This window comes from Sinocyclocheilus rhinocerous, unplaced genomic scaffold (assembly GCF_001515625.1).
Source record: "Sinocyclocheilus rhinocerous isolate Xijiao unplaced genomic scaffold, SAMN03320098_v1.1 scaffold78, whole genome shotgun sequence".
In the NCBI taxonomy this organism is placed as follows: domain Eukaryota; kingdom Metazoa; phylum Chordata; class Actinopteri; order Cypriniformes; family Cyprinidae; genus Sinocyclocheilus; species Sinocyclocheilus rhinocerous.
Window position 1 is genome coordinate 294,056 of NW_015637122.1, and position 9,792 is coordinate 303,847.

General features: G+C 37.2%; 2 protein-coding genes across 2 annotated transcripts in view; one reads left to right on the top strand and one right to left on the bottom strand.

Annotated features, from left to right (window-relative positions):
- The window catches only part of LOC107748459 (store-operated calcium entry regulator STIMATE-like), a 15,630-nt gene extending 14,008 nt beyond the window's left edge, over positions 1 to 1,622 (bottom strand). The window contains exon 1 of the mRNA XM_016563238.1: positions 1,188 to 1,622. Within this exon, the coding sequence (XP_016418724.1) occupies positions 1,188 to 1,332 (145 nt within the window). The 5' untranslated portion in view covers positions 1,333 to 1,622. The remainder of the gene's footprint in view (positions 1 to 1,187) is intronic.
- Positions 1,623 to 6,207: 4,585 nt separating this feature from the next.
- LOC107748479 (scm-like with four MBT domains protein 2) overlaps positions 6,208 to 9,792 on the top strand; it is a 50,034-nt gene continuing 46,449 nt past the window's right edge. The window contains exon 1 of the mRNA XM_016563270.1: positions 6,208 to 6,310. The gene's annotated coding sequence lies outside the window, so the exon portion shown is untranslated. The remainder of the gene's footprint in view (positions 6,311 to 9,792) is intronic.

The window sequence follows — 9,792 nt, forward strand, 5'->3', positions numbered from 1 at the left end:
CAACAATACTACAGCGAGAATATAAGTTACGCCTTCTTTCTTTGCGTGAACGTTTGGGCGGCGTTATGCAAATCTTCCGAGATCGTGACGTAGGTATGTGGGGGTGTGTTAGAACGAGCCGTTTTAGGTAGGCGTGGTTGACTCTTAACTTATATAAAGAATATCTCTTTGGATTTGAGACTTTAGTCTTTGCAACTTTACAGATCTTCTTTATGCACCAAGAGCTTGTAACACTCCAAAGAGAAAGGAAAAATTGAAATCGCATCATATGACCCCTTTAAACCATTCAACGCTCACGCGCTCTCCTGGAGACTGAGCGCTCATGCACACTCGAAGCGCACACACATAATGCCAGGTTCACACATTCTTCGTTTGCAGTGCGTATGCGGTGCATATTTTTTTCCACGCTCATGTTAACGGATTTTAAAGGGGTCATATGATGCTTTTTTAAAGATCATTATTTTGTGTATTTGGTGTAACAGAATATGTTGACATGCTTTAATGTTCAAAAAACACATTATTTTTCAAATACTGTACATTATTGTAGGTCCTCTATGCCCCGCCTCTCTCAAACGCTTCGTTTTCTACAAAGTCCCTCCTTCCGACAAGTGCAGTCTGCTCTGATTGTCTTACTATAAATAATTCCACATGATAAAAATAAGGCTTTAAAAAGATCGGTATCGGTGATCGTATCGGCAGATACTGCTTTCTGTGATCGGTCTCTAAATATGTATCAGTTTTTTTAAATATTATGACAAATTAAACCATCAACAAATGTCATTTTAAGGGTCAAGTGCAAGTAACTACTACAGTTGTCATGTACTTTACAGTGTACACTAGACAGTAAACATGGTCTGAAAGCACTTATGTAGGTTTCATATATGCTCATTAAATAAAATATTGTTTGTACTTATTTATTTATTTTTGGAGTACTATGTAAATACCATGGTATATAAATATGCTAATCATTTAGTACCAATACCAAGTATAAATTCAAAGCACCATTTCACACATCACTGTGCCATAGTACCTCCATATACTACAAAAGCTAAGACTGTAAACAAACAAACCCCAAGCCACGTGCCACATCATATCCGTAATCGGAAAAAAAAAATAGAAAACACGTTCACATCACACATAAACATCGTTTCATTTGCGGTTTGGTTTAAAAAGGGAAATAAACTTACACATTAACGTGCTGAAAGCCAGAACAGCCAACAGACCCTGAATAAAAACACTGAATCCGTTCATCAGAGATCCGTCCACGCAACCCTGATACTCCGGACTCACCAGATCACTCATATTACTGCTACTTTTCCAAAAAACAAACATGTTTACGTGTAGAAATCCAAAGAAGAGTCATAAGACCCTTCGCGCAAACGACTTAAACAGATTTTCCGTTTAACTTCACTGGCCAGAAGACGAAGAAATTTGTACGACAGACCGATGAACCGAGAGACCGCATATACAACACTGGAGCTGTTGCAGTCGTGTTGAAATTGAGCGATGTGGCATAAGATAGCGCATTTCTCTCAGGTCACTTTCTTTCCTTCTTTCTTTCTTGTTGTTATTGAGTCAACAAGGGGGAAAACGGCTTGCTGACGTCACCTCCTGCTGCTGAAATCTCCTGCAGCCCTTTGTCCCCCAAACACTCATGTGCTGATGTGAAGGCACATTTACCAGGTCAAACTACTTTTTTTTATTATTTACTGGAATTATATTATATTATATAGAGTACAATGAGATGTATTTTATACATTCTGAAAAATATTTTCTGAAGAAAAAAAAAAAATCGTATGACAGCTAGGATGCTTACCCTGGGGGGCTTATTGCAGCAGGTAGAGGGTCATCTTACATCAGTTTTCAAAAGTAAACTTATCTGAGAATATGAGAAAAAGGTGTATAGTCTTTATTATTTCTCATTATTGTAATAAAAAAGGAAAAATAATCACCACAAGTATTTTAAACCAAAGTAAAAAAAAAAAAAAACAGAAGTTATTGATGGACCTCTTGGAATAGGGAAATCAATTGTTCTAATCAATTCCAATGTATGTTAGTGTACTTGTGTGACGAATCTGCTGAGCTCTTGGACCTTGTAAAAAATAAACCATTCAAAAAAACACTGAAAAATACAGTTGTTTATCAGAAGTTACCACAGAGCACTGAGTGTTGCTCAGCCTTTTTTAAGCCACTTCTCAGCCGTGACACACAGTAAAAGGAGTGTAGTGGGGTGGGACTGCTTGTTTTTTTTTTTCAGCTTCAATGATCCATAACTCTAAAGACATTAAGTCATGCAATGCAACAATGAGCAGGAACATAGGAGCACAGCTGAAACGTGTCAAACAGAAGAAATTACATTTGACTTTAAAGAAAAAAAAAACGTTTTATAGGACATATAAACACAATGAGGTGCATTAATCAGCAACTACAAACTGTATTTGGTTTATTGCTTATAAAAATGATACCATGGTAAATCAGTAGGAAATCGCACAAGTTTACAATCAATAGCATTGACTATGTAAACCATTTGTTCAACAGATATTGTGTGGCATGTTTTTCACTATGGTTGACTTTACTATATTTAGGAGCTGTTATCACAGCAGATTTAGTTTGTTTCATGTTTTGAAGTCAGGTCCTTATGTCATGCCTTTTATTTTGAACTCTTGTCGAGCTTTGTTCAATGTAGCTTGCTGTATAGGTGTGTCTGTTTATTTTGCATACATTATACACTTTTTAAGTATGTATTTACACTACCATTAAAAAGTCTCTTATGCTCACCCAGTCTACATTTATTTGATCAAAAATACAGTAAAAACAGTAATACTGTGAAATGTTATTACTGTAACATTTGGCAACTCATAGACACATAAGAGCAGGATCCAATTGCTGATTATGATTTTTAAAATAACATTATGAAATACAAGGGACAGAAATCCCGGACACAAAAAAACAAAACTGAGCAAGCCAACAAAACATACACAGAGAGACAACACCTGGCCATAACCACAGGAAACACTAAAGCTTATGCACAGGGGTAACAAGGATAACAAGACACAAGTGGAAACAATGAGGAAATAATAAGGAACTAATAAGGGGTACAAGATTATAAAGAAAAAGATGACAATAATAGCAGCTCCGTGACCACCGGAGCAAGGACTGCCATGCTTGGAACCTCTGGGACCACTGAAGCAGAGACCACCATGGCACTGAGATCACCAGACTTGGGACCACTGGTCTAGGGAGTGCTGGCACCATCGAGCTAGGGAAAGTTGGGACAACTGCCAGATTAGGGAGCGTTAGAACCACAAGTTAGGGAGCACTGAGACCACCAGTGCTGGATCCATGGCTAGTGGACAAGTCCTCTGTAACATTTGGTAACCCAGGAACAAGAAAGAGCAGGATCTGATTGCAGATCATAATTTCTTAAAGGGGTCATATGATGCGATTTCATATTTTCCTTTCTCTTTAGAGTGTTACAAGCTCTTGCAAAATACAAGAAACAGAAATCCAAGGAACAAATGAACAAAACTGAGCAAGCCAACAACACAAATGGACATGACATGAACATAACCACAGGAAACACTAGAGCTTATACACAAAGGGGTAACAAAGACTAACTAATAAGAGGGAAACAGGAACTGAAGGCACAAGACTTCAAACTAGTCAACATAACAAACACAGACAGAACTTGTTAGAATTAAACTACAATGTAAAATAGCTGTTTATATATATATTTTTTTATTTTTTTTATTTTTTTTTTAAATGTAATTTATCCATGTGATGCAAAGCTGAATTTCCAGCAGCCAATACTCCAGTCTTCAGAGTCACATGATCCTTCAGAAATCTAAATGCTTATTTGGTGGTTTATTAATATTACAAATGTTGGAAATAGTTGTGCTGCATTATATTTTTGTAGAAACTGATACCTTTTCTAAGGATTATTTGATAATAGAAATATTTTGTAACATTATAAATGTGCAGGTATTTACTGTCACTTTTTATCAATTCAACATCCTTGCTGAATAAAAGTAATCATTTAAACATTTTTAGATTGTCTCTTTCAAAAAAAAAAAAAAATCTTACTGACTGTTAGTGTATGTATATTATGAAATACATATGCACATATATTGCTTACAACCCATGTGTCTCATGACTAACAGTAGGCACATGCCCTCATTGCATTATGGGAGTGACTCCTCCCTCCACAGAGACTACTGGTATCCAGCTGAAAGAGGTAGCCTACGGTCAGAGAAGTGCTCAAACATGAAAAAACTAGACTGTGTGTATAATAATAGCTGCCTTTGTTGTATTAATGATGTGTCCTGTCTACCACCTTGTAGACAGGACATGGAAACTGCAAACTACTAAATACTGATTTTAATGGGGGTGATCATATAAAATACATCAAAGTAAAGTGGCTACAAACATACATAGAAAGATGTTGTCAGGTAACCTTTAAATGTGTTTCATGGTAACGTCTAAATGAACTGTTAACCAAATCTTAATCAATCTGATCAGGTTCCACAGATAAAAAAAATCATTTTAAGGGACTTGTCAGGTAACAACTGCACATTTTTACAGTGTAGTTATAAATCTGGAACCTGACATTTTGAAAATCATTGTAAATTCGGTCTATAATGTGCTATGGAATACTTTTCTGAAGGCCTGTATACCAAATTATGAGCTACCAGATAATGTCCAGAGCTAATTTCCCTAGGCAAAACTTTCAGTACTATGCCACAGCATGAAGAGGATAAAGTATAGACGCACATTGTCTATCTCCTCTCGCAAGGTTGCTGCTCCAGCAGTGGTAATCTGTCCCTGGACGTGCTTGTCACAGTCTCCTCTTGTAGATTAAGCTCAAGGCATGAACCATCTGTTACTGTAACATCACTAAGTGGAAGCCTGCGCTTATTTTTTTCTTTTTGGCTGTTGCTGGACAAGGAATTTCACCTTGTTTGTGCACATAGTGACCTGAATGTGTGAGTGGTTTAGAGTGTTGATGGGAGTTTCCTGATAAACTTACTTCTGCACTGATGCTAATGAGAACATTTTTGAGAAATATTTTTTTCTTCTTCTTCTTTGCTCTGGAGGAGTAGTACTTTACAGTGAGCTGTAAACTGTAAAGTATCATATTGATGTCAATTTAAATTCAGTACAGCAATGAATACTGTTACCACAGGATGGCAATGGAGGACAAGATGAGCACTGAATTTGTAAATCTGAAATAGGATTGCAATTTCGAAAAGTGGAAATAATTTAACACTTTAATTTGCAATTAGATACACTGTAATATTTATTACATAAAGCTGTGATGAATGTACACTGTAAAATATATATTTGCCAGGTAACATAACGGCTTCTAAATTAATGGCTTCAAGTAAATTCAAGTGAAAAATTATTACACAACTCACGTTTTAAGATGAGGTTGAAATAGACCATTAAGATTGTTATAACTTTTTAACAATGTAGCCTACATTGTCATATACATAGTCATAGTTTTGTAAATGAAAGTTATATTTACTTTATGTTGTTTTGATGATTACTATCATGACTCTCATGAACTTTAATGACTTTAAACTGAAAACATGACCTTAACTCTTTCCCCTCCCTGTACTTTAGAAGGGGGAAAAACGACAAACTGAAATTCTATGAAAATGTTCATTTTTTTCTTTCTTTCTTTCTTTTTTTGTTTTAATATAAAGCATCACTTTGAATTATACTTACAAACATGGAAGTAAAAAGACACTCCAAATGTAAAACGGTCAAATGGTTTTTGCGTAAGAGTGAAGAAATAATCGAATAGATGATCGAGATGAAAAACAAGTGAGGTTGCAACAGCAGCCCCCTCTTGTTTACACTGTCTGTGTATCAAACCCTAGTGAGTTACCTACATAGAGAGCACTTTATGAGCATTTTCACCGTGTTCCTGCCCAGCAGTTTTGGCCATCAAAATGTCGAAAGCGCCCAAAAACGATGCATGCGTCAATGATGCCCAAAAGTGCTGCACGCGCTTATGAATACCCAATACTGTCCATGCAGGCGGCTCGCAAGGTTTTAAGACACAAGCCATGAATTTCCCCACACTAGGGAGGCGGAGGCCCGGGCCCATTTCTATTTATAATGGACTGAACAAATTTTGCAACTGTAAAGGTCAATGAAGGAGTCGGCTTGAAAATAATCTGTAGATGTTGAGACATGCGCAGATGCAGGATGATGCCATATTGGACACACACATACACACACCGCTCCTGCTTCAACCAGAACACCAGATCACTCAATTCAGATAGACGGCAAAAACTCGCATAAGGTAAAAACTACATTACCAGCATGAACTTCATTCCGTAATAGTGATCGTGACTGACACGGACTCGTGCTTCTTTGCGCGAATTTCCGCGTACAGGCGCTTTTTCCTCGTTAAAAACATTTGGAGGTTGTTCGTAACAGTCAGAAATATACAGAAGCGTCTGCGTATGAGTTGACAAAACGGTCCGAAAAATAAAGTAACCTTATTTATACATAACACGAACGTCGAGGGACCGCACTTTCGATTCTGCCGATAAATATATTTACGATCCGAAGAGACGCGCGCTGGAAATGTCGCTGAAAAATAACGTTTATGTAACAAGCGATATTTTCGTGCCGTGCTCTTCCTCAAAGCGACTCTCGCTCTGTTACTATGACTTTATCTTCAGACTGCCATTTGACCTCCTTTCGTTTTCAAAGGACACAACGTTCAGGCGTAAATATCAACACTTAAGTTTACATTTTCGTGCGGTGTTTATATCAAGGTTTTTGAACGTTACGAACCGGTCGGTGTACGTGATTCAGGTGCGCAGAATATGCGCCGAAATCCTCGTTCCTCATGTGTCAGATCCACTTTCAACATGGCGGGGTAAGGTGTGTTAAAACTGCCATGCAAAATCTTTGAAGAAGGAAAAAATAAAACCGCACTGGTTACGCATCCAGTTTTCGTTTCTTTCGCTGCACCTGGACGTGATTTAATGAATTAAATTCAAAGTTGTCGTTTGGCGACGTCGGTGAAGTTTTTTTCCGCTGCAATACTTTTAGAGTGTGTAAAGTACAGTTGTGGATCACACATGCTCATACAATATTTACTGTTTCGCTTTCTGCACTCTTCGCTGTACGGGCTGACAAAGCCATAATTTTATTCGCATATTCGCCTATTGCTATTTATCAAACGCTTCCCCGTTTTCAAAAAGCTATTTTTTAAGACAAGACACGCTTTGAGGGATGAACAAACCGTCGTGTTCTTGTCAAATCAGTTATGATTATTTTGAATTAAAAGTGATTAATTTCCGGCAAAATGCGAGTTGCTATTTATTTGATTAACCTTTATATTAGTGGATGTCGCCGTAAATCCATGGGGTTTTATCCATGAATTCATACGGGCGGATTAAACTGATGGCAGAAATGAAAGGGAAATGGAGTCACGCGTTTGGAGATGAGATGAACTCAGATGAAATTATATATTTTTAATTCTCGTTAATTCTCTGCCTGACCTGAAAGAGATGAATACGAAGTCTTCTCATGTCTACGCTGGTCTTTAGGCTTTTTAGACTATCATATAGGCTAAATAGCAGGCCAGTTTAAGAAGCATTTGATTAATTAAACCGCTCTGCCATGAGAAATGAAGATAACAGCTACAACACTTCAATAATACGGTTATAGAAGTCATGGCATCCAAATCATCGATGTGTTAAAATACTACCTGACTGCGCAAGCTTCGATAAAGCTTGACATTTGAATCGATTGTGCCCTCACAGTTGAGCCAGAAACCAATACCCGCTATATGGAATATATTGACCCGCTAATTAAGGCCTCCTAAAAGTCAAAACAAAAGGTTGTGGCCCACGTATTATATTTTACATACAGCTTGATATACAACGTTTCAGGATTCACAAAAGTTTAGGGGTTATCGAGTGCATAGATTATCACTTATCACAAACAGAAGTTGCTTTCGTCTGAGGAGGTAACCATAGCAACAGTACGCAGCTTGAGCACGTCCAGTACGTGACAAATACATTTTAATTATTTCAAAATGTGTGACATTATAGATTTACATACAGCAGAAACGTAAAAAAAAAAGTAGGCCTATACTGTAGCAGTGAAGGCAAATTATATTTTGGGCTGTGCGATATTCCCTTTAACGTTTTGTGATCTGAGTATTACATTGCAGAGTATAATTCGCACACTTGTTGATTACGTAACATATAAAGTACTGGCAAGCAATATTTAAGGTACATACAGCTTGATATACAACGTTTCAGGATGCACAAAAGTTTAGGGGTTATCGAGTGCATAGATTATCACTTGTCACAAACAGAAATTGCTTTCGTCTGAGGAGGTAACCATAGCAACAGTACGCAGCTTGAGCACGTCCAGTACGTGACAAATACATTTTAATTATTTCAAAATGTGTAACATTATAGATTTACATACAGCAGAAACGTAAAAAAAAGTAGGCCTATACTGTAGCAGTGAAGGCAAATTATATTTTGGGCTGTGCGATATTCCCTTTAACGTTTTGTGATCTGAGTATTACATTGCAGAGTATAATTCGCACACTTGTTGATTACGTAACATATAAAGTACTGGCAAGCAATATTTAAGGCATGGTAAACACACACACGCTGTTAGATGTGCAGTGAGAGATATGCGATAGGCCTATGTCATAGGGTAATCAGATAGTTTACCCTCGGGTCGCACAGATCGGGTGACTGCCTTTGTTCTGATGTGGATTGAATAATGCAATTTACATTCAGCCCATTGTGATGTAATGTCATAATGAGGACGTCACTTTGAAAACAAATGTAGGTGGCCTCGAATTAGACAGATTTTTCACATGTATGATGATTCGTTTAATAAACTTTAAACATCTTGAGGTGCAGGAATGAATGGGTAGTGTTTATTCTTATTTGGGATATAGGCTTATGCATAGCCTACTATCCCACATAGCCTATATTATCTATTGCAAACAGCATGAATTTCCCTTTATAATGTCAAAAGGTTTTTACAGAGAATGATGTCATGGGCATTTTTTTTCTTTGGCTGGTAAAGAGTAAAAAGCAAGGAACTGAATACTGTACCTTGGTGATGCCATCATTTCAGTTCAAGACTAATGCTTTAGAGCAATGCATAATGCTTTACTATAAAAGTTGAATGTCATAACATCAGGTATAAATGTCAAAAATGTTAGTGACAAGTCATGTTATACATGTTTGTTTCAGTCCATTTGACTTCATCACTATCCTCTTCAAGTTTTTTTTCTAACTTGATTGAAGTAAATTCAGAGTGCTTGGATTAACACAATAAGTTGTTACTTTGGCATTGCAGTTTGCTGTGTAAAAGGGAAATTGTTCTGAGAAATAGAATTTGCGATTTTACACTCATTTTCACATGTTCAACATGAGAACGATTGAAGTCTTTTATTTAATATACATATAAGGCACCAGCAGAGGACTGATCGGACCACAGAGTTGTAATAGATGCTGTAGGCCTGCTTGAGTTCACAACATGCATTGCAAATTAAGTAATTATGATGATCTGTCCATTCAGTTGTATCCGACTCTCGGCGACCTTATGGAGTAATATTTTTCATGCTTTCCTGTCGAGCACTGCTTCTTTCAACTGTTTAATGTTCATATTAGTATCTATTTGGGTCAAGCCAGCAAGTTCTTTGCCCTCCCAGTGGTGTCGCTAGGAATTCTGGGTCCATTGCACTGATTTTGCTATGGGGCCCCCTCAAAATCTCCTTTAGGTTGGGGGTCA